The 24,818-nt window shown below is 44.1% G+C and overlaps 1 protein-coding gene across 1 annotated transcript; it reads left to right on the forward strand.

The window, feature by feature from the left end:
- The first annotated feature begins 649 nt into the window (after positions 1–649).
- Positions 650–23,247, forward strand: TRIM69 (tripartite motif containing 69). The gene is made up of 6 exons (XM_054042245.1): positions 650–1,156; positions 7,157–7,252; positions 14,098–14,331; positions 15,297–15,319; positions 17,133–17,257; positions 22,706–23,247. The coding sequence occupies exons 1-6, from the start codon at positions 650–652 to the stop codon at positions 23,245–23,247; spliced, it is 1,527 nt and encodes a 508-aa protein (XP_053898220.1).
- The last annotated feature ends 1,571 nt before the right edge of the window (positions 23,248–24,818 follow it).

Genomic DNA, 24,818 nt, shown 5'->3' on the forward strand with positions numbered 1-24,818 from the left:
TATTTCTCTGGTATATGTAGGAGATATGAGGTGTGTGTGTGTTTGGGGCATATCTTAGTACTGGGGAATATCTGGGGGGTCTGAAGTGTAGCTGGGACATGCATTTGTGTGCAGTAATACATCTGGTGAGCAAGGTTTTGTCGGTACTGGGGCTAGATCTGTGAGGCCGGGAGTTGGGGAATGGTTGGGTGTATGTGGTGATATAGGGCGGGGCTATGTGTGCTTTTATAGGTTGTGTTACTTTGTATGGTTGTTCCTCATTGGGTGCACATCTCTGGGTTGAGTGCTGTCTGCAGTCTCAGGTGTTTAGTGGGAGACCGGGGAGTGAGCTTGAGGGCTGGCTATCAGGTAAATGTGATTACTCCCTATGTAGCTGCCAGGCTGGCCCAGTGTCAGTATGTGCACTATGCTGATGTGCCAATGTGAGCAGCTAACACTGGGCTCGGGGGTGGGTGCGGCCTTGGTCATAGAGTCTCACTCCAAGGCCCCTCTCAACAGGAGAGTTTTGCTGAAGTTCCTCCTCATGCCTAAGTTACCCTTGATGAGATCTGTGCCCTAGGCTAGGAAGGGGCATCTCATTCCAGTCATTTCCCTTTTGACAGGATGGTCTTTGCTTGGTAGTTGATCTAAGACATTTCCCCCCAGCACGATGTCATCTTTCTCCAGTACAAACGTCTCCTCTTCCTCATCCACTTCTGTAAGTGATAATGAAAGCAAAATAAACCTCTTACTCAGCACCAGCTCCTCCGACCTGCCCTCGAGGCCACAAGCTGAAGATTTCACCAAGGAGCTGACCTGCCCTCTGTGCCTGGAATGGTTTAAGGAGCCGGTGATTTTGCCTTGTGGCCACAACTTCTGCAGACCCTGTATTGAGGAAATCCGGGGCAGGGCGGAGGTCTGCCTGTGCCCAGAGTGCCAAGCACAGTCCCCAGACAGGCAGTACATAGGGAACATAGTGCTGGAAAAACTAGTGGAAAAGATCAAGGGCTTTCATGTAGGGAAATGCCAGCAGAAATGCAGCAAACATGGTGAGCCTCTCAAGCTCTTCTGGAAGATGGATGGGAAACTGGCCTGCTTTCTCTGCAGAGATGTCCAGAAGCCTGAAGATCAAAGCTCCCAATTCCTACTCCTCCCAGACGCTGTGCAGCTCTATGCGGTAAGGCTTAGTCAAAGGCAGGTGTGAAACATTCTCTGCTACTTTAGCACATTTTACAGAGAGTCCTTTCCACTGAAGAGAATGTGGAACATTCGATACGTTACAGTGTTGCCAACTCCCACAATGTTATTGAAAGTCTTGCCATATTAGATATTATTCTTAAAGTCCTGGCTCCTGGAATTCTGTGATCTTGTGAGACTCTCAGCTTTCATTTCAAAGTAATAATAGGATCCTAGCCTTCATGGTTCTGAAGAAATACTTGAAAACATTACCCAAGGGAACCCCAAAGGCTCCAAAAACCAGGATGTGAATAAAAAGAACCCCACTTATTATTTTTTAAAAAATAATTATTTTAAGCCACTCTCTTGATTTTAGGGATCTGAGTCATGATTTTTACATGCTAAGCACTGTCCATGCTACAATTAAAACATGAATATTTATGCAGTATGTCACTAGCCAGAGGATTTTATCTTCATCACCAGGGCTTGAAGTGCTCACAACTCTGGAGGTGGGGTAAAGGTTTAAGCCTCCTAGGTTATAGGGCAGCTTGAAATTCTGAGGGATAAAAGTGAGAGCCAAGAGCTGCATTTACATTAGTAAATTTCATAGCTGGAATTCATCGCCAGTGGTAGCAACAGTAGAAGCTGTTGAGGATGCAGGTATTTTTACCATCATATCATCCAGCTGTATTAGGTAATAAAATTGCTTGAGCCTTGTGCATACTCTAATTTCCAGCAGTTGCACTGTCCCAGTGCTGAAGGATGGACTATGAAGTGTGTCAGTTATAAAGTGGAGTTAACATTCCACTGTGATGAACACTACTGCTCTTGGGGTAAATTCTGCCTCCTCTTTCAATGGCAGTGGAAGGCTCTCTTGTAGTGGCCCAGAACCAGCATAGTTTGTCTGTGCAGGGGACAGAACAGGAGTTGGATAGCCCATGCAGGATAGGAATATCCCTGCACACTATGAGGCCTAGTTTCAAGTGGGGCTGCCTCTGGACCCCACTGTACCAGGAATTTGGGAGCAGGGTGATCTACTTACCAAAAACTAATAACCGTGTGCTGCTCAGGCTTTTAAGTTGATTGGCTGATATCCTCAAAGGTTCTGAACCCACATTTGTATTCTGAAGGAAATGTGACTCAGTATCAGTTTTATTAATGGGATTAAATCTATTAACTAAACAAAAATAAATTGAGAATACATCTAAGCTACTATCGGTACTTTTAAACTAAACTAAAAATGGTGCATTACAACAGTCAAATCAAAATCAAATCCACACAGTCTCAATTTTGGATTGGAATTAAATAGTCAAATGAATGCTAAAAATAATCAATCCTTATCAATTCTAGAGAAGATTCTAAGAAGGTGATTCTCTATTTTGTTTTTAATTCCAACTAAAGAATTGTATCTAAACCAATCAAATTGAGGATTTAAAGCTCATCAAGAGCTTAATATGGAAGCCAATTACAAAGCTGCCTTCTTAGAATTCCTTTCTTATGTGGTGGCTAACAAGATCTGCTTCTTTTATAATACAGACTTTAACACAACGCTTTTGTACACATCCCAATGGGTAATGGTATGATCCACTATTCAGAGCTGTTTAAACCCGAGGAACTTTTCTTTCTGGTGCCTTCATTGTGTGAACTTTCTGAGGGTGCTCAGACACACATGAATGGTCATAACCACACTTTCCCACACTAAAATTAAAAAAAATTTAAGCAGCTGGGATGGCTTCCAGCTAATAAAAGTACAAAAAGGAAAAATAAGATAACAGGGGCTCATGAACTCTCAATTCTTGCAGTCTTCTGGACTCTTGTAGAGTAAGAGCTGGACCTGCAGGCAAACAGCCAGATGGTGATGTTTTGCTGGTGCAGCGCTACACATTAAAGGGCCTTATTTGGGTGCTGATCAAAGGCTGTTTGTTGATGTCATGATTTCATGTTCCCAAGATGGCCAGTCTTGGAGATTCTGGAAGGTCAGCCTTGCCTCAAGTAGCATGTTGACCCAAAAGGCAAAGCTTCTTAGCCTTATCCTTGATCCTTATAGTTTGAAAATTTTGCTTGCTCAGTCTTGCAAGGCCTCCCTCCAAGTTCTTTGGACAAATCAAGTTCTGGGCCAACCTTGGAGTCATGCAATTTGCTCCAACAAGGTTCCATTTGGGTAATTTCTTAGCAAGTGTCAGCCTGGAAAAGTCCCACTTAAATCAGGTTTCAGAGTAGCAGCCGTGTTAGTCTGTATCCGCAAAAAGAACAGGAGTACTTGTGGCACCTTAGAGACTAACATTTATTAGAGCATAAGCTTTCGTGGGCTACTGCCCACTTCTTCGGATGCATATAGAGTGGAACATATATTGAGGAGATATATATACACACATACAGAGAGAGAGCATCAACAGGTGGGAGTTGTCTTACCAACTCTAAGAGAAATTTTTTTTTTGAAGTGATAATCAAGCTAGCCCAGTACAGACAGTTTGATAAGAAGTGTGAGAATACTTACAAAGGGAGATAGATTCAATGTTTGTAATGGCTCAGCCATTCCCAGTCCTTATTCAATCCTGAGTTGATTGTATCTAGTTTGCATATCAATTCCAGCTCAGCAGTCTCTCTTTGGAGTCTGTTTTTGAAGTTTTTCTGTTGTAAGATAGCCACCCGCAGGTCTGTCATTGAATGGCCAGACAGGTTAAAGTGTTCTCCCACTGGTTTTTGAGTATTATGATTCCTGATGTCAGATTTGTGTCCATTAATTCTTTTGCGTAGAGACTGTCCGGTTTGGCTAATGTACATGGCAGGGGGCATTGCTGGCACATGATGGCATATATCACATTGGTAGATGTGCAGGTGAACGAGCCCCTGATGGTATGGCTGATGTGATTAGGTCCTATGATGATGTCACTTGAATAGATATGTGGACAGAGTTGGCATCGGGCTTTGTTACAAGGATAGGTTCCTGGGTCAGTGTTTTTGTTCAGTGATGTGTGGTTGCTGGTGAGTATTTGCTTTAGGTTGGGGGGTTGTCTGTAAGCGAGGACAGGTCTGTCTCCCAAGATCTGTGAGAGTAAAGGATCATCTTTCAGGATAGGTTGTAGATCTTAACCTGTCTGGCCATTCAATGACAGACCTGCGGGTGGCTATCTTACAACAGAAAAACTTCAAAAACAGACTCCAACGAGAGACTGCTGACCTGGAATTGATATGCAAACTAGATACAATCAACTCAGGATTGAATAAGGACTGGGAATGCCTGAGCCATTACAAACATTGAATCTATCTCCCCTTGTAAGTATTCTCACACTTCTTATCAAACTGTCTGTACTGGGCTATCTTGATTATCACTTCAAAAAAAATTTTTTTCTCTTACTTAATTGGCCTCTCAGAGTTGGTAAGACAACTCCCACCTGTTCATGCTCTCTGTATGTGTGTATATATATAACTCCTCAATATATGTTCCACTCTATATGCATCCGAAGAAGTGGGCAGTAGCCCACGAAAGCTTATGCTCTAATAAATTTGTTAGTCTCTAAGGTGCCACAAGTACTCCTGTTCTTTTTCCACTTAAATCAGTAATTGAAAACAAATGTGGTGTTTTGCATACCACAGAGACTGACATCTGTGATCCCTTAAAATTAGCAAAAATCTGGATTCATGAGACCACCTTGGGGAAGCTGGTCTGGTTGTAACCAGGTGAAAAGGTCTTGAGATGACATTGTGTCACCAGTTTACAGGAAAGTTCAAAATTAAAAAGTCATATAAAAATAACTGATTGAAAAAAGAACCCTAGCAACAACCAATCATAGAATATCAGGGTTAGAAGGGACTCCAGGAGGTTATCTAGTCCAACCCCCAATTAAATCCCTAAATGGCCCCCTCAAGGATTGAACTCACAATGCTCAAACCACTGAGCTATCCCTCCCAATCACTCAACATTCACCCAGCAGCAAAGTTAAAGATAAATTCTTCAAACTATGTCCAGTTTCATCACCTCCAGTTCCTTTAGAAGTGATGAATGTACAGTAATTTTTTCTATTTTAGCACTGGGCTATAAGTCAAGCAGTTTATCTTTTGGCATCTTCATCTTGGTAGAGGGAAGTTACTTTAAAGCCTGTCAAGACAAAAGTCATTTAAAACAAACTGAATTTGTATAGGATCTGTACTCTCGAGCTATTCCTTTCACACCTTCACGTAGTGGGAGCACAGGTGCTGCTCCTAAGGCTGGAGTGTCAGACACCAACTGGCTCCACTGAATGACCTGGGGGTTTCAGTAAGTCCCCAGCACAGAACAGGCTGCTCAGGCTGTATACTGGTGGTAGGATTTGGGCCTTTGGCTGTTCACAGTTATTCAGTGTGACTGCAGACTCTAGAAAACAATACTGCAATTGATTACATGAGGCCCATTCAAAAGGGATCTTCCCAACCATAAGGGCTAAAAAAGCTGAGATTCTCCAAATCCTAATGGGTAAGGGCCAGTCACCAGCGCAAGTTTTTGATTCGCCATTCGTCAAACCCCGATTCAGCTTTCATTAATCTTTCTCACCACATGTTTTGCTTTGTACAGATGTTTGCACTGAAGAGACATTTGCTCCCTCTCAGATTTGTCCAGCAGGGAGGTCACAAAAACGCAGTGTGTGATGTCATAATCATTTCCATTACAACAGATTGTGACGCCAGAAACCCACAGTAATGACTGTTGCAGAATTCATCGGCAGGAAGAGATAGCGTGAGAGGGATGAAAAGCTCCCCTTTGCTTTGAATGCAAATATATCTATAGAGATCTGAGACAGATACTGGCTGAGGGACTGGATTTGTGTTTAATTATTCAAGCTTACCCAGCCAAAAGTCTCTCTTTAAATTCTGTTTAGGACTCTAGTTAACTATTGTGCAGTGATTAAGATGCTAAGGGAAGTTGCTGGTATCTCCCCAGTGTATTGCGCTCTCCTGAGAGGTGGGCTGTAGGAATCTCCTCTGATTCCTACCTTTTGTATAGCCTCAGGAGTGGAGGGCTTGTGCTCTCTGGGATGAGGGAGAGGTGGAGCCCTAGGTGGGTGGCTCACTGGTCTCAGAAGGCAGAGTGCCTGCTGGCCTGTTCCTGGAGCACTTCAGGGAAACATTCACAGTGGGTGTGGAGTAGATAGCATGCATGATGATGCCCTTCTTAGAGGGGGAGGGGCGGGGGAATGCTGCACTGATCCACAAGGACAGTAACCTGGGTTTGGAGGGCTGCAGCAGCCATCAAAGAAACATTTTAAAAGAGAAGTACCAAATATGATCAGCAATAGGCTATGTATTCATGGGCTAGTGTCTGCCATTCTCTTGCCCCCCACAAGGATTCCACTGCACAGCAGCACTCCTATCTGCAGGGAGGCTGTGGACTGAGGTCACCTAACCCAGTGGCTCTCAACCTTTCTAGACTACTGCACCCTTTCAGGAGTCTGATTTGTCTTGCGTACCCCCAACTTACACCTCACTTAAAAATTACTTGCTTACAAAACCAGGAATAAAAATACAAAAAAGTGTCACAGCACAGTTACTGAAAAAAGGCTTTTTCATTTTTAGCATATAATTATAAAACAAAACAATTGGAATATAAATACTGTACTTACATTTCAATGTTCAGTACATAGAGCAGTATAAACAAGTCATTGTCTGTATGAAATTTTTGTATGTACTGACTTTGCTAGTGCTTTTTATTTAGCCTGCTTTAAAATTAGGCAAATTTAGATGAGTTGATGTACCCCCTGGAAGACCTTTGCATACCCCCAGGGGTACATGTATCCCTGGTTGAGAACCACTGACCTATTTCCTGCAGTCTTTCCATCGATTACAGAGAATAATCTATGTGCCTCTGGTACCCCCAATTTCAACTGATCTCCAACATAACAACTGGAAAAGTGCAGGAGAAAAATTAGGTCTCATTAGGCCCATCTCCCAGACATCCATTTAGCTTCAGCTAGTATAAATAACTACATACGTTACAGCATAATGCCTGTGTTTGTCATACCAACAGGAAAAGCTGATCTCCACCAGAACTCAGTTGGAGGCCACCGTGCAGGAACTAAAGACTCTGAAGAATGCCCAGCAAGAGAAGATCTCTTGTCACAAAGTGAGTAGCATTCATTCAAAAAGACCTGATTTTAATGCACTTTAGGTGGCATTCTTGATGAGATCAGCACTCAGGGGTTTCTTATTGGAACAAAGAGTCTAGAGTGAGTAGACAGTTTACTACTAAGAACAAAATGATGTGCGGTCAATATGTGGAGGTATATATTAAGCATCTTAATGCACATTGAAATGTGCCTGCATTAAAAAAATCCTTTGCTGCATGGGCATTCAAAAAAAGCACTTGGAGAGAACTTCATTGGCTTTGTCCTCTAAGTCCCTCATCAGCTGATTTTCCAGAATCCAATATGCATGTTCAACTGTTTTGGGCATCCTAGAAATGTAAGGCTGGAAGGGACCTCAAGTGGTCATTTCATCCATTCATTGCACAGAAATCCCAAAGGTCTGGATAAGTCTGATTAACATCTGAATGTTGGGGCCTTACCTGAACCAAACCTCTGTGTGTTTGAGGTTTCTCCATCACTGCTGAAGGCGTCACACCTGACAATGCACCCAAGACATCCTCTATTACCTACAAAAACTGCACACCATGTTAATTTCTTAGCAATGGGAGTAGAGTTTGGATCATTAGCTTCCTGAATGTGCAGAGTAAAGAAACTGCTCCATCAGGTCTAACCAGGAGACAGTTATAAATATCTACCATTCTTACCAGATCTGCTTATTTCTAGAGCCCTGCAAAGTGTATGTTATCAGTTCTAGAGCTGGGTGAGAAATGTTTTTCTTGTCCCACACATTTTAAGGACTTCAGAAATTGTTCCCATTCCAGAGCAGGATGAAACCAAGACTTCTCACAGTGTAATATTGGGGGTCAGGGCATTGCCTGAGATGTAGGAGACCTAGGTTCTTGTCCCTGCTGTAAATCAGGCAGAGCAGGGGATTGAATCCAGGTCTTTCATATCCCAGCAAGTGTCCTAATCACCAGGCTGTTGGCTAGCCTGAGGTACAGGTTCTCTATCTCTCTCACTTTGCCCAGAAATTCCCTTCTGGGCCTCAGAAACCTTCCCAACAAATTTTTCACCAAAACTGACCCTTTTCTATTGAAAGTTTCAGTTTTGATGAACATGCATTTTCTGGCAAAAACCATTTCATCAAAAAATTCCCGTCCAGCTCTAATGGGTTCAAAAAGGTTTGTGGAATATTTCTTTGGTTATGATTTGCAGTTCAAACTAACTCAAAGTGAACTCAGTCAGATTCACTGAGTTTCACCAGTTCTCACCGGAAAACCACAGTTGCTCCTGAAACAACCTTACATTTATTGAAATATTAATGAGTTTCAAGACAGCAGCACAATCAGGAAGCACCTGTTGACAGACTTTCATAACATGAGGTTTGCTCAGCTCTGCCTCTTTTGCATCCTCTTTTGCTTCTTGAGGATGATGCTTTGACCACTAGTAACATTTGTGTTTTGCTTTAACAGGGTAGCTAAATATAATGCTTCACAGCATGAATGGATCACTGTAGGAGTCAGGAAGGAATTTGCAGCATTTCACAATTGGTCAGGGGCATTTTTCCTTCTTCCTATGAAATATCAGTTCTTCTTTGAGTGATTGCACATATCCATTCCACTTCAGGAGTGTGCGTGCCCAGTACACAGTTGTCAGAGATCTTTCTCTCAGCGGTACCCATAGGGGGCAGTGGATGCACCCTCTGCTTCCTCGCGCAGCTGTGCGATGGCATAAACGGTAGAACTATCCTTGACCCCTCTTAGTTTCTTCTTACCGCCCATGATGGTTGTTAGAATCTGTGGTCTTGCCTTCTCAAGTTCCCCCTTTTGTATATAGTTGGTGCCTGTTTACCATGGGTTTAGTGTTAGTAGTTTGAGTGCTAAGTTTTCTTTCAGAGTATTTTTACATTTCAGTTCCCCCTTTTTTGAGTTCTGCTACTGGTACCTGGACATGCCTCAGTCACTTGGCTTCAAGCCCTAGTTTTCTTGTAATAAACCTATGCCCATGAATGATCCACACTCCAGTTGTCTAAAGTATCTGGGTGACTCTCAGGTACGAGATCGGTGTTGGATTTGTAGCGACTTTAAACTGAGGAACACAAAAGACAGGAAGGCCAGGCTGAGGATTTTGCTGATGGAGGCAGCTCTGCGACCTTTGGAGGCATCCTACTCAAAGCTTGTGCCAAGCACTTCAGCTTCTGTGAGGAGCACTCTCCCTGTGCTGGACAAATCCTGGAACTGTTCACGCTCCCCAGGACCAAGGAAGAAACATAGGGCCTGTAAGGAACTGACTGGGAGAGGGAGTCCTCTGGGTCCCAAGTCCAGCAGACATGTGGACAGAGGTGCGAGTAGTGTGCACTCCGAATTGAAGCACTCCTCGAGGCAGTCACTGGATCACAGGGTGGTTGACTCCAGCACTGGCGCAGGCCCCATTGAGTTTGGCCCCAGAAGTGGTTCCTTTGTCTTTGGTAGTGCCCTCATCAGTCTGAGGCTATCCCAGGGCTGTTCATGCCAGAGGCTTATGTGACAGCTGTGTGGGTGTGTTTGTGTGTGTTCTCTCAGTGTGCTTAGAGACATAGAATATCAGGGTTGGAAGGGACCTCAGGAGGTCATCTAGTCCAACTCCCTGCTCAAAGCAGGACCAATCCCCAGAGATTTTTGCCCCTGATGTCCAGCTCTGTGCAGACAGCTGGTGCAGCAGACCTCGATAGTACTATCCAGAGTTGTTAAGTGCTGGAGGATGGACTGTCGTTGCTTTGGTAAGGCTGTTTAGGCTGCTCAGGCTTCTGACCTTGGAGCTCCAATGTTATTAGTAGATAGCTCAGCATGTTAATGTAGCACATCTCGATGTTATTCATAAAGGAGGACCACAGGCTCAGTTCGGTGGCGAAGGCTCTCAGTCAGGTTTGTTGTCAACGATACGGACTGCTGCATTAGACCTGAAAGCTCATCCAAACATGACAGTGTGAAATTGCCTCAGGCTTTTAAAGGCATATGGCCTCATGGACATATATAGTCCAGCACATCAGAGTGTGTCTCAGGAAACTGCAAGGATGGCTGGCTTTGGTATACTCACAGACCTGTCACCCCCTAGACATGTTGGTGCAAGTACCCTCTCAGATCTTAGCCTCTCTGGACTGGTGGACAATCCCTGCCAATGTGTGTGGGGGGTTCCCTTTGCTCCTCTTTAGCCAACGTTAACCTTAGTAACAGACACTTCTGCTCTTGAATGGGGAACCCTCCTGGGTTCCCCGCACAAACAAGGTTTATGGTCCACTCGGGAGTTAGCTCTGAGTATAAATGTGAGTGAATTGAGAGCCATTTGGCTGGCATGTCAAACCTTTCTTCCCCATATCAAGGAAAGAAATCTGCTTGTTCTTACAGGCAATACAGTGGCCATCTTCTATCTCAATAGGCCAGGTAGTCTTTATGATGCTAAGAGGCAGCAAGCAGTGGGACTTTTGCATTGCCAATTCAATTGACCTCCAAGCCTCTGATCTTCTGGCTGTGCAGAACAGCTGTCAGACCAACTAAGCAGCTCATTTACGAGTCACCATGAATGGTCTCTCTATCTGGATGTCACCTAGGGCATTTTCCTGCTGTGGGAGAATCCCCAGGTAGACCTATTTACAATGAAAGCCAACAGGAAATACCAGCAGTTTTGTTCTCAACAAGATCACAGTCTGGGGTCCCTCACAGATGCTTTCCTGTCACCCTGGGCAAACAAGCTCCTGTAGCCTTTCCTCTAATCCCACTCCTACCCAGAGTGTTGTTGAAGATCGGGCAGACCATACCTGAGTTATTCTTATAGCCCCATTGTGTCCTCAGCAACACTGGTTCTCCATTCGCTTGTCCCTGTTGGGCATAGCTCCACCCCCTCCACCATTGGACCCATACCCAAGGGCGGCTCTATGTATTTTGCCACCCCAAGCACGGCAGTCAGGCAGCCTTCGGCGGCATGCCTGCAGGAGGTCCACTGGTAACGCGGATTTGGCGGCACGCCTGCGGGAGGTCCGCCAGGCCTGCGTCTTCAGTGTACCCACCGCCAAATTGCTGCCGTAACCGCCCCCTGTGCTTGGTGTGCTGGTGCCTGGAGCCGCCCCTGCCCAGACCTAATTTCTCAAGAACATGGTTTCCTGCTCCACACCAACCTGCAGGTTCTCCACCTGACAGTCTGGAAGTTTCATGGCTAGACCCTCAAGAAGAGGAGACGTGTTCAGGATGTGCTTTTAAATAGTAGAAAACTATCTGCTAGATACACTAACATGGTAAAATGGAAGCCAGTCTCCATTTAGTCCTGATGAAAAGGGGTTTCACTGGTCTGATCTTCAATACAGCATATTCCAGACTATCTGTTATTCCTAAAACAGGGTGCTGACTGTTGGTTCTAACAAAGTCCATCTGGCAGCTATTTTGGCTTTCTACCCTCCCATTGATAATTGTTCTGTAGTTTCCAATTCTATGTCAATAAGGTTTTCAAAGTGGCTGGAACAGGTGTAGCCACAGGTACAGGTACCCTGTTCCTCTTTGGGACTTAAACCTGGTAGTGTCAAAACTACTGAATTCTCCCTTTGACCCTTTTGCTACCAGATCCTAACTACATTTCTTGATGAAGGTAGCCTTTTTGGTGGCTATTACATCAACCAGAAGGGTAGGAATGCTACATGTTCTAATATCTAGCACTCAATACACTATTTTATTTAAAGACAAAGTTTATCCACCTCCATATTCAAAGTTTGTTTCAAAAGCAGTGTCTAACTTCCATATCAATCAGGCAATATGTCTTCTTTCTTCCCAAAACACATGCACATAAAGACGGGAGAGACTTCACACTTTGGGTGTCAGGAGAGTGTTAGCATTCTACCTGGACTGGACCAAGCAGTTTAGATCATCCTAACAGCTGTTTGTGGCGATGGCAGATGGATGTAAGTGCTCCCAGTCTGATATCGGAGGATATCATCTTGGACATCCTCATGTATTCGCTTGTGACATGGCTTGGCTAATATATCTCCACAAAGCAGGGTAACACCACATTCAACAAGATTTCAGGTGACCTCCACGGCTTTTCTGGCTCAAGTGCTAGACATTTGTAAAGTGGCAACCTGGTCTTGAGTACACACCTTTGCCTCCCATTATACCATCTCACAGCAATCTAGAAATGAGGCAAGGTTTGGATGGATAGTTCTACAGTTACTATTCAGGTAGATTCCAATCCCACCTCCAGATTGAACTGCTTTTGAGTCTTCTAACGTCAAATGGACATGTGCAATCACTCACAGAAGAAAAAATGGTTACTAATCTGTCCCATAACTGCTGTTCTTTGAGATATGTTGCATATGTCCATTCCGTGACCCATCCTCCTACCTCTCTATATCAGAGTCTATCTGGTAAGAAGGAACAGAGAGGTTGGAGGTCATAAGTACCGACTCCATGGGTGCTCTGGGGCTCAAGCACCCAATGAAAAAAATAGGGGGTGCTTAGTACCCATGACCCAACAGTAGGTGACAGGAGCATGTACATGGCAAACAGTGAAACCAGAAGGCAGAGAGCACCCCCTGGCAAAAACAAAAGTCAGTGACTGTATTGGGGGTGACTCTGCATTTATGCCATTGCATGGCAGCATGAGGCAGCAGATAATGTATGCGCTGCCTCAACGGGTACCTCTAAGGGAAAAATCTTTGACAATAGTACACTGGGCATGCACACACTTAAAGTGGAATGGACATGTGCAACACATCTCGAAGAACAAAAGTTACAGAACATGTTAGTAACCATTTTTTATTTGTCCTGGCTAGAGTTCAATAGCAGACTTGACAGACCAAGGGTCTGTCATAGAATCATAGAATATCAGAGTTGGAAGGGACCTCAAGAGGTCATCTAGTCCAACCCCCTGCTCAAAGCAGGACCAATTCCCAGCTAAATCATCCCAGCCAGGGCTTTGTCAAGCCGGGCCTTAAAAACCTCCAAGGAAAGAGACTCCACCACCTCCCTAGGTAACGCATGCCAGTGTTTCACCACCCTCCTAGTGAAATAGTTTTTCCTGATATCCAACCTGGACCTCCCCCACTGCAACTTGAGACCATTGCTCCTTGTTCTGTCATCTGCCACCACTGAGAACAGCCGAGCTCCATCCTCTTTGGAACCCCCCTTCAGGTAGTTGAAGGCTGCTATCAAATCCCCCCTCATTCTTCTCTTCTGGAGACTAAACAATCCCAGTTCCCTCAGCCTCTCCTCGTAAGTCATGTGCTCCAGACCCCTAATCATTTTTGTTGCCCTCTGCTGGACTCTTTCCAATTTGTCCACATCCTTCTTGTAGCGTGGGACCCAAAACTGGACACAGTATTCCAGATGAGGCCTCACCAATGTCAAATAAAGGGGAATGATCACGTTCCTCGATCTGCTGGCAATGCCCCTACTTATACAGCCCAAAATGCCGTTAGCCTTCTTGGCAACAAGAGCACACTGTTGACTCATATCCAGCTTCTCGCCCACTGTGACCCCTAGGTCCTTTTCTGCAGAACTGCTACCTAGCCATTCGGTCCCTAGTCTGTAGCAGTGCATGGGATTCTTCCGTCCTAATTGCAGGACTCTGCACTTGTCCTTGTTGAACCTCATCAGGTTTTTTTCGGCCCAATCCTCTAATTTGTCTAGGTCCCTCTGTATCCGATCCCTACCCTCTAGTGTCCTTGTAAAGCAGATTCTACAATCCTCTGAGAAGGTATAAATGGTTCACAGGATACACTGGCAATTATAAAATATGAAACAAGTGATTTGTAACTTGTGCTTTATGAGCTGGTAGCAATTAGTTATCTTAGTAAATATTTTTATCTGAAGCTGCTGAGTACAAGATATTTCCCGTTTAACAAACTGTGTGTGTTTTCCAGGAGAACAAATTTCATCTTCAGCACCACATCTCCTTAGAGTTTCTGAAACTCCACCAGTTCCTTCATGGAAGGGAGAAAAGATTAATGAATGAGCTGCAAGAGGAGGGGAAAATCCTCCTCCAAGAAATGGAGGCCAATCTAAACAAGCTCCAGGAAAAGTGGCAGCGAGCCAAGGAGACAGTGTTACGCATTCAGTCCCGGCTCTACCAGCACAGTTCTATCGACTTCCTTACAGTGAGAAATCTGGACTTAAAATATTAACACAGAGTGAAGTGTAGACTGACAGAGTCATAATTTGGGGAACATGAAGTTCTATCTGCAGAGCACATGGGAGGGAGAACTGGAGAAGGGTGATCCAAGTCACCATCATTGGTGTTTACCTCTTGATATTTCTAACCCCAGCTGATTCCTAATGAGATGCTTTAAAATATTTATTTAGAAACATTTGTCAGCTAATGCCTGGATTTTATTATGAAGGAAATGTGCATGAAAATAGGCTGATTGTTTTTGTTAAGAATTCTGCTCTCCTGCTTATTCCTCACCTGAAAGCCTGATCCTCTGTGATAATCCTGATACCAAGACCTGCATTGGGACAGCCAATGGATTGTGATTTTGGTTGGGGAATAAGTAATAGGAGCAGATGAAACCTCAGGAAGAAAGGATTCTGATTGACTTGTCCTGTGTACTAAAAGCTGAGAAATTCAAAGGAGCTAAAGTGTGCCCAACTCCTATGGACTTTCCTTGGTATTTGGGTGCCAAACTCCCTTCGGCCCCTTTAACAATCCCAGCCAAAGAGCACAGGAAAGGAAATAGAAAAAGTAGGATATATTCATGGAGCTGTTTCTAAGCAGCACATTTCCCATAATTCCCTCTAAGGGATTGGTTGCATCTCCAGTATCAAAACCAGAACAAGCTGTGAAATACCAAATATCCTGAGAAGCATGTTTGCTGAAATCACCCCTCAGATCTTGGTCAGGAGGGAGAAATGGAATATGCTCTGGAGGAAGGCTAGAGACAGTTTCAGAGGAGAGGCTATGGCAGGGTCATCTTCTCCTTCGAGAGTTCAAAAAAACTGTCAATTTCCTTTCCACTACAACATATAGCTGCCTCCTGGGGTTCTAAATACCATTAACGTGCCATACAGAATTAGACAGTTAATAAATGGCTCTTCTTACCTTTCTCTTTTTTTCCTTTGACAGGGCATAAAAACCTTCATGGAACAGTAAGTACAAGTTTATAGTATTCTTCAGTCTCTGTTAGAGCTGGGCAAATAGTTCATAACAAATCATTTAGTTGACAATTTTTGCTTCTTTCTGTTTGCAAAACCATTTATGAACAAATTGTGAAATTCTCAAATTTAGCAGTTCATAATTATTCACAAATTTCTTCAACAAATGATTGCTGGTCTGCAGATTGTTCGCAAACAGCACCACATGAATATTCAGAAAGTGGAATTTGTATAGGGTTGGTGCCATACATAAGTCACGTGGTATTGTTCTCATTCCCAGATTGGATGATTTATGCTATTAATCAATAAAAGAGTGTAAATTCTGAATTGCATGATTGGGTGTGAAATTCCACTTTCTGTTGCTGTTGATTAGTTTCACCAGCTGACATTCAGTTTTGGTGAATATTCAGGTTTCAGATTTGCTTATCCTGAGTATTTGTGCTTGTCACAATGTCTGGTATGGGTCACAGCTGAGAAGGTCAGTCTCAGGTCAGACTGTCAAAGAACTGGGCAGACACTCCCTCACTGCAGTATAACCTATAATTAGATTTAACCAAATCAGCAACAAATGTGTGCTTCTGGATCACTATACTAGCTTACTATGGAGCCACAGACAGTCCCCCTAGACACTCCAGCCTATACCACCATCCAGACGAACTGGATGTCTGTGATTAAAGCTTATTAAAACCCCAAATCACCATCTTTAGGTTTTTACAGCCACCTTAAAGAGACTTATGCTCCAATACTTCTGTTAGTCTATAAGGTGCCACAGGACTCTTTGTCGCTTTTTACAGATCCAGACTAACACGGCTACCCCTCTGATACTTAAAGAGACCGTCACTTACCCCCAGGTCAATGGATGCTCAAAAGCTCACTCCAAAGACAATGCTGTCAGTCAATTTCTTGGTAAACTAACTAAAGATTTATTAGATAAGAAAAAGAAATGAGAGTTATTTAGAAGTTAAAGCAGGTAAAATGTGTTACAGGTGAATTAGAGTTTGTAAGTCCAAAATGATAGCAGGGATGTTCAATCTGCTAGTTTTCTATACGTCTCTCTGGGTTTCCCAAATAATTTTTGGGGACCTCCATCCTTTTGTTCAAAAATTCTTTTGTCAGAATTCACCAGTCCAGAGATAGGGTAGGAAAGAGGTAGCCAGGGGGCCTTCTTCTTCCTTTTTATATGTTGACCCTTTTTGAGGGAAAAATCTTTGGTGTGTCATGGGGTCAGGCAGTTCAATCGTGTCTGTGCTTTGCCATCAGTCCTTCATATGAATTGCAAATTTTTGCTTGCACCTTCTGTGCACGTGCCCATTTGAGGTGTCTTCAGGAATGACATGCAGAGGCTCTTGTTTACAGTTCCTTTTTTATTCCTGAAGAGCTAACCTGTGGGCATTTCTCAGACTCACAACATGTTTGAATTACAAACATACAGCAACATTTCATAACTCCACACACAATGTCGATAGACACAGTACAATAAGATAATAATACTCAGCAGATTATAACTTTTCCAATTATACCTCACAAGGCATACTTTGTACAAGATTTATCACAATTTTGTAAAAGTGGTGACCATATTAGATTAGACACAGTGGTCTAATTAATCACAGTGCCAGTATAGCTTGTTTGTTAGAATGTTCACAGAAAGGAGAAACAAAAGGGCTTGAATCCAGTCAAAGAGACTTTCTTTAACATTTTACCAAAGACGCTACAATGTTTTTTGCAGCATTAGTGCATCTGTAGCCTCTGTATTTACCAGACACTGTAAACACAATCTAACAGGCAGTGTGCTTTGTGTCCTGCACAGCTTAGAGCAAAAAGCAGGCACCTTATCTCTGGGTGCACTTGTCTGTCGTGAAATGAGCCTGGGACAGTTCAAGGGTCCAATTCAGTACAACGCATGGAAGGAAATGAAATCCATCCTCGGACCAGGTAATGAGATATTGCTTCATTATTTGCTACAGCCCATTTGACCCATTCCTGCCTTTTTTCAGTCCTGGTTTTATTTTTCCTTTTGTGTTGCTGTTCCACCCTGATTTTCAAAATGCTGAGCTATTACATGCAGTTTCCCCCCTAGTTTCTTGTCTGTTTCAATCTTTAATTCACATGCAATAACAACATGCTGATATGCCTAGAGTCCCAAAACTAGAGGGAAAGGTTTAAATCTAAACAAAAAAAAAATTTAAATTTAATTTTTGAAAATTATTAAAATATTTCTAGTACTGTTAGATTTTGTAAAACTCAGAGGGGTGCTGGGAAGATAAATTCATTCATGTGTATGATCAGATATTATGATGAGAGCACCACAGAAATGCCCAGCAGGGAATTAATAGTTTTGGGATTTGGATGGTGTGCAATAAATAAGGCCTGGAGTCACACCCTGAATGAGGAGAATGAAAAACAAAAATGGAATAACTAGTAATTCACTTTATGAAGTCCTGTGGAAGAAATAGCACATGATCATGTAATTATAGACAGTATTATGATGCATACACACAAGGGAGCCAAATTAAGGTTGAACAGAAACCTTAATTCTGATATTTCCTAACATTTGAGTGGTTGGTTTTACAACCTTAATGTTTTTTTTAACATATATAAAAGAGGGCATATATAATAATATCTTCTGTACAAAAAAAGCACCATAAAGAAATGTTAAGGTTGCAAAGTCATAGTAAATTCAGGAAATGGCAAACCTTAACTCTGCCCTCTTTTGTCTACACCTTATGATTTAGCATTTTATTACATGGCCGTATCCTGTGTCTCAAGTAATGCAATATAATATCATACAAGTTTGTTATGAAATTATAATTGTACATTTGTGACATCCTGTTGTCACATGTGCCACAGCACATGTGAGACACAATTACACTATTTCTCAGATGATACAATATACCCCCCCACACTTTTCTACACTTTAGTTACATATGTGTAGCATATTGTAATATTTGTTAATGTATCTATGCTACTAGGAGTAACTCTATTTTACAGCTTTAACAGATGATCTGGCATATGTTTTCTGAGAGGCTCTGTAGATGGGACATGGCTCTTTCTGGATTCTAGTCCCAGCTGTGCTATAAATTTCTTTTATAACCTTGGGCCACCTCCCAGGTACTCACTTAACCCATTTATAAAATAGGAGAGGTGGAGGAATGTGGTGATGGATGTTTGGGAACCCTTGTTAGATATGGCTTGAGAAATGTAGTGCTAGTCAGTGGAAGAGGTAGGATTAAAATGGCTGGCTTCTTTTCTCTAGGCTAAGAGGTATTTTGGTGGGAGAGCAATGTTGTAACGTGATTAAAGAGTGAAAGCACTTAAAAGGACTATCTGATGTGGAAAGAGGAGAGGGGAAGCATCATCTCCTTTGTTTCCTCCTCTTCTCTCCACCTCTCACCTCATCCCAAAACACAAATGCAAACAATTATAATTATAATAATTGGACTTAAACTAACATTTAGTTGCTAAAATGTTGTAGAATTCCCTGTTTTTAACAGTTGTTTTTAGAGGTTTCTGGGGACCTGAAAGATGGGGCCATACAATTATGGGCCAAGGTCTTACAGGTTATGGGGGCCCAAGAACTACCCTTCAGGGTTTGGGGAAATAGAATCAGAGTGCATAGAGGAAAGTGTGGAATTAATAATAATACAAGCAAATGTAACTAACAATACAAATGTATCAAGAACAAAAATCAACAACAAAATGATTATTAGAGAACCTAACAAAATAAAATAACCCTGATGCATTGGGGACCAAAGTTTTTTGGACACAAGTGGTGATTGATAAATTGGATGGACATGGGGGAAGTAGAGAGAGGAAAAGACATTTGCCCTGTCTAGTGTAGTATCCCCTCTTTTTCTAGACCCAATGCTAGCACAGGACACCACTAGAGACAGACACAGAACATGCAACATAGAACACTGAACACAGACTTTGTCATGACACAATAACCATGGTATTTTATAACTCTTCAGCTGGTACCAGCTCTCCTGATGTTCTGGTTCAGAGCCTGAAAGATAGAAGCTTGGAAACAAATTAGCACAGTGCTTTCACCCTGGCAGAACCTGCTTGGTCTCTGCCACAGTGTGTTTGGTACTCGGGGCTGCACAAATGCTAATTAAATGGTGCATTTTTTTTGTGAGTGTAAACCCTCCCTTTCTCTCAGTAAAAGGGCGTTAACACTCCATCTAGAAAAAAAAAAATTTGTTTTAAAATTTTGAGCCATTTTGCCATGGCCTGGAGATCTGAGGCAGAAGCAGGCCTTGTTGTTAACTGTTTCAATGGCATTTTGGCCCTGGGAGGAGGAATTTACCCAAATATCCCAAATATCCCCCTTCCCAATCTCCAGAGGGGTCCCAAAGGTCTGCCCCCTTCTGGGGTCTCAAATGTTTCTTCTCCTGATGTTACTGCTGCTGTAAGATTTGAAAGTGCTGTTTTAACTCTCTGTACCCAACCTGTTTTCCAGTTTCTTTATCTGTTGCTTGCCTGGGCCCGATTCTGCTTTTTCCAATAAACAGTTTCTTTCCATGGGCACAAGCCTTGTTTTACTACTAATTTAGCAAGGAGGGTGGGCTTTTTAACTAGCACCCACCCTTCCTGGTTCCGTTTCTTAAACATTTTTTGCAAAATTGTGAAATTACCACAATATTACTTACAAAAAACAAAACAAAAAAAACAAACAAACATAAACCACACTACACTGCCCAAACTCCTATATCCTTCAGAGTTTGGCTTAACAGAACAAGATCTGCATCTTATGTTTTTAACCCACTCTGGGCCAGAGGGAGAGACGCTAAGCTTCCCTCTGTATTACTCGGTCTGCTACCACCGAGGGTTCATACACCAATTATACAAATCCTTCCCCGGATTAGATCCTTCCCCGGATCAGAGTGAGAAACACTAAGTTCTCCTCTTTAGCTCAGTCTTGCTACGGCTGAGGGTGTATGTACCTCTATAACACAATTCAAACCTAAACTCCTATATCCTTCAGAGTTTGGTTAATCCTTCCCCGGATCAGAGTGAGAAACACTAAGTTCTCCTCTTTAGCTCAGTCATGAACACAATTTAAACCTAAACTCCTATATCCTTCAGAGTTTGGTTAATTAACTGAAAGTTTACGCTCTTTTTCCTCTAGTGCCAGGCTTGCTAAAGCTGGCGGTGTGCACACCAGTTTTATAATAACTGTGGGTTCTATGCTTGCTCCCCCTTTCTCATTTTCCACCAAAATGTTATACTTAAAGTACTGCACAGGATCTTTTCAGGGGGAATAAGGCAAAACGCCACATTTATTAGTAATACATGTATTCATTAACACTGTATTATATGCATATAATATATTACACTTACACTCACACACACACACAAACACACTCCGTCTTGTTGTTACCAATTAGTTGCTCCCCTTAACTTCACTGGCCAGGTGAGTTAGATGGGGGAGGGGGTGGAGCCGGGCTTCTGCCGATCCGGATCGATGCTCCCATGTTGACAAGATGAGACCCGGGGTCCTTTGCAAGACACCTCACTTTTATAGCAGCTTTCCTCTTATGCAAATCTATACCAGATTTAAACTCTGTGTCTGTGTCCATTGGTCCTTTGTGCTGCTTTCTTTTGAGTGTTGTCCCAATGCTGCAAAGAGGGTGTTTCCAAAAGAAGGTGCTTGCTTCTAACCCCCGAGGCCGTCAGTATGTCTGCTTGTCTTTAATGAGCCCACTTGACACGTTTTATTGTCCTTGGGTCTGGCTCCCAGCCCCTCTCCAACAGTTGAGGCTGTCTGGAGGTGCTGCCTTCCATGCCTTGCTCATCCACACCTCATTCATTCAACAGGGCAATTGATTAAGAGTGGGGGTGGGGGGAAGAGCTCTTGTTCTACTGCTAGCAAACAGAAATTTTTCTTTTATCTTATTCTATCCTTAGGGGCTATAATATTATACCAAGGGCAATGCAAAGTTTCTAAATGAGGCTTTGATACAAAGTTCCATGAAAACAGAGGTCACACGTGGGTAGACCCACCACAAGGTTATATGAAGAGGCACAATGTAAAGACATATGAAAATTATCAGAGATTGATCTACAAGAGTGTCTCGCCCCCAAATAGATTTTCCCCATAGTTTTTCCTTTGGTTTGGTTGCACCTACTTTGCTGGGTCTTTTTGGTAGGGTTACCATTCGTCCGGATTTACCCGGACATGTCCTCCTTTTTGTGCTAAAAATAGCATCCGGGGGGAATTTGTAAAGCACTCACAATGTCCGGGATTTCCCCCCGGCAGAGCAGAGCGAGCGGCTGGGAGGGCTGCAGGGAAGTCCCGGGCTGGACTCAGGAGCAGCTGTAGAGGAGCCGGATCCGCCCTGCATTCTGAGCTGGCAGCTCCCTTGCAGCCCAGTCCGGCAGCACTGTGCAGGGCCAGGGACTGGGTTTTGTTGTGCTGGGGAGCTCAGCCACGTGTCCGGCTCGGCTGCACAGAGCCCAACACCCTGTTCTGAGCAGCAGGGTAAGGAGGTCAGGGGGCAGGAAGGTTCTGGAGGTGGCAGTCAAGAAACGGGGGGGGGCTTTTTGGGGGGAGTGGAGAAAGTTTTGGGCAGTCAGGGTACAGGTAGGGGGTAGGGTCCTGGGGGGCAGTTGGGGGGGGTCTTAGGAGGGGGCAGTTAGGGGACAAGGAACAGGGAGTCTTAGGTAGGGGGTGGGGTTCTGGAGGGCAGTTAGGAGCAGGGGGCCCAGGAGGGGGCAGTCAGGGGACAAGGAGCAGGGGGGGAGTGTTTGGGAGTTCTGGGGGGGGCTGTCAGGTGGCAGGGGTGGGGAGATGGATCGGAGCAGTCAGGGGACAGGGAGCAGAGGGGTTTAGATGGGTCGGGAGTTATGGGGGGGGCCTGTCAGGGGGTGGGGAGTGGTTGGATGGGGCGTGGGAGTCCCAGGGGTCTGTCTGGGGGTGGGGGTGTGGATAAGGGTTGGGGCAGTCAGGGGACAAGAGGCAGGGAGGCTTAGATAGGGAGTGGAGTCCTGGGGGGCAGTTAGGGGCAGGGGTCCCAGGAGGGGGCAGTCAGGGGACAAGGAACGGGGGGAGGGTTGGGGGTTCTGGGGGGGCGGGAAGTGGGAGAGGCAGGGGCGGGGCTAGGGCGGGGCTCCTCCCGTCCTCTTTTTTTCTTGCTGAAATATGGTAACCCTATTTTTGGAATGATTTGGTGATGAACCCTGCCATGTGTGGAGCCTCTGCTTCCTCTGTCTGCTCTGCAGTGCTTCTTAGGTCTGATTCTCCTGAGAGGCTCCCAGGCAAGAGGAGAATTTCTCAGTTCTGGGACAGTTTTGGCAGCATGCCCAGGGCCCTGGTTACTCTGCAGAAAGTACCATGTTAAAATGCTGTCTCTGATAACCATGTTTTCTCTTTTTACCAAGGTCTTTCTTTGGTGACTCTGGACCCAAAGACAGCGCATCCAAACCTCGTTCTCTCTGAAGATCTGCGCTGTGTGAGACACGATGACACAAAGCAGATGCTCCCAGATAACCCAGAGAGGTTTGATTCCAGTGTTGCTGTCCTGGGATCTGAAGGATTCACTTCAGGGAAACATTATTGGGAAGTGGAGGTGGAGAACAAGACCAAATGGACTTTGGGAGTGGTCAAAGAGTCCATCAACCGGAAAGGGAACAACACATTATCACCCAGGGATGGATACTGGCTTATAAGGCTCAGGAATAGGAATAAGTTTAAAGCTTTGGATATACCTGCGAGAGGTCTGACCCTGAGCACTAGCCTGTCTAGGATTGGGGTGTACCTGGACTATGAGGGGGGACAGGTGTCCTTTTATGATGCTAATAAGATGTCCCATATCTACACTTTCATGGACACTTTCACAGAAAAGCTTTACCCGTATTTCTGTCCCTGCTTGAATGACTCCAGTGAGAACAGCGAACCCCTGAAAATCTTCTTCAACATGTAGGAGCAGATTTGCTGATGGCTCCCCCTGTGAAGCAGGGTTCCCTAGACACCAGTAGGTCTGAAACAAGGCTCATAGATTTAGTAACTGATGTTACTAAAAATGTGTTGAATATAGCAGGGTGTGTCCCTTCCAACACACCCAGCATCACAAATGCTGTTTGTAGCACTTGTCTCTGATGCTTTCATAGGGTTTTCCAGGTTTAGGGGCAGTAGTCTGGGGAGTGGGGAGGGTTTCTGGTAGTGGCTTGATGGGAGGTTGGGACTTCTGCCATGTCCTGATTCAGTCTCACTCTATTTTGTTGATGGAAAACATTCCTGAGGCCTGGAAAATACTCCCCACTTGACCAGTTCCACTGGCTGGGACAGGATCCAGTGGGCTGGGATCTTGAAAGTGTGGAAGGTGAGTTGATCAAGTCTAGGCAGGACTGGGTAGGAAACCAGCAGGGAGCTGGGAGTAATAGAGCCAGCTGCAGGGAAGGGTGGTATTTGGGCTGAGCTGTCTCCAAGGGGTTGCCTGAGGGCAATGGAGTTGGGGTATTGGGGGGAAGGAGCTGAGGATGAGTATACTATTCTTCACTTGTTCTAAGGGTTAAGGAGATCCTCTTAGGCAAGGAAAGGGTCAACATTTCTCCTCTAAATAAGACAGGCTCAAATAGCCAAGGCTGGGAGAGAAATGTGCATTGGGACTCCTTGAGTGTAAAAGTTGCCCTTTTAAACCAAATTTTATTCCATTCAGTCTCCTCTTGTCCACCATAAACCAGTATAGAACTCTGCACAGTAACCTAGAATCATAGAATATCAGGGTTGGAAGGGACCTCAAGAGGTCATCTAGTCCAACCCCCTGCTCAAAGCAGGACCAATTCCCAACTAAATCATCCCTGCCAGGGCTTTGTCAAGCCGGGCCTTAAAAACCTCCCAGGAAGGAGACTCCACCACCTCCCTAGGTAATGCATTCCAGTGTTTCACCACCCTTCTAGTGAAATATTTTTTCCTAATATCCAACTTGGACCTCCCCCACTGCAACTTGAGACCATTGCTCCTTGTTCTGTCATCTGCCACCACTGAGAACAGCCGAGCTCCATCTTCTTTGGAACCCCCCTTCAGGTAGTTGAAGGCTGCTATCAAATCCTCCCTCATTCTTCTCTTCTGGAGACTAAACAATCCCAGTTCCCTCAGCATCTCCTCATAAGTCATGTGCTCCAGACCCCTAATCATTTTTGTCACCCTCCGCTGGACTCTTTCCAATTTTTCCACATCCTTCTTGTAGTGTGGGGCCCAAAACTGGACACAGTACTCCAGATGAGGCCTCACCAATGTCGAATAAAGGGGAACGATCACGTCCCTCGATCTGCTGGCAATGCCCCTACTTATACAGCCCAAAATGCCATTACAGATAGATTTGTTTTAAAATAATACAATTAGAAGGGGGCAGGAACAGAACCTAATACAAAGAACAGCAGTGAATTTCTGACAGCTGCACAGAGGCTATTGCTAAACACAAAAAGTAGCAAATGGAGACCAAGAACCGTACTGAAGTTTGAACAGCTAAGAGGTCACTGAAGTCCATTGGCA

The sequence above is a fragment of the Malaclemys terrapin genome, chromosome 10 (assembly GCF_027887155.1).
Source record: "Malaclemys terrapin pileata isolate rMalTer1 chromosome 10, rMalTer1.hap1, whole genome shotgun sequence".
NCBI classification, from domain to species: domain Eukaryota; kingdom Metazoa; phylum Chordata; order Testudines; family Emydidae; genus Malaclemys; species Malaclemys terrapin.

Coding starts and splice junctions, on each gene's coding strand:
- TRIM69 (XM_054042245.1), top strand. CDS start 650: ATGTCATCTTTCTCCAGTACAAACGTCTCCTCTTCCTCATCCACTTCT. Junction 14,332..15,296: donor GTTCTATCGACTTCCTTACA/GTGAGAAATCTG, acceptor TTCCTTTGACAG/GGCATAAAAACCTTCATGGA. Junction 17,258..22,705: donor GAAATCCATCCTCGGACCAG/GTAATGAGATAT, acceptor CTTTTTACCAAG/GTCTTTCTTTGGTGACTCTG.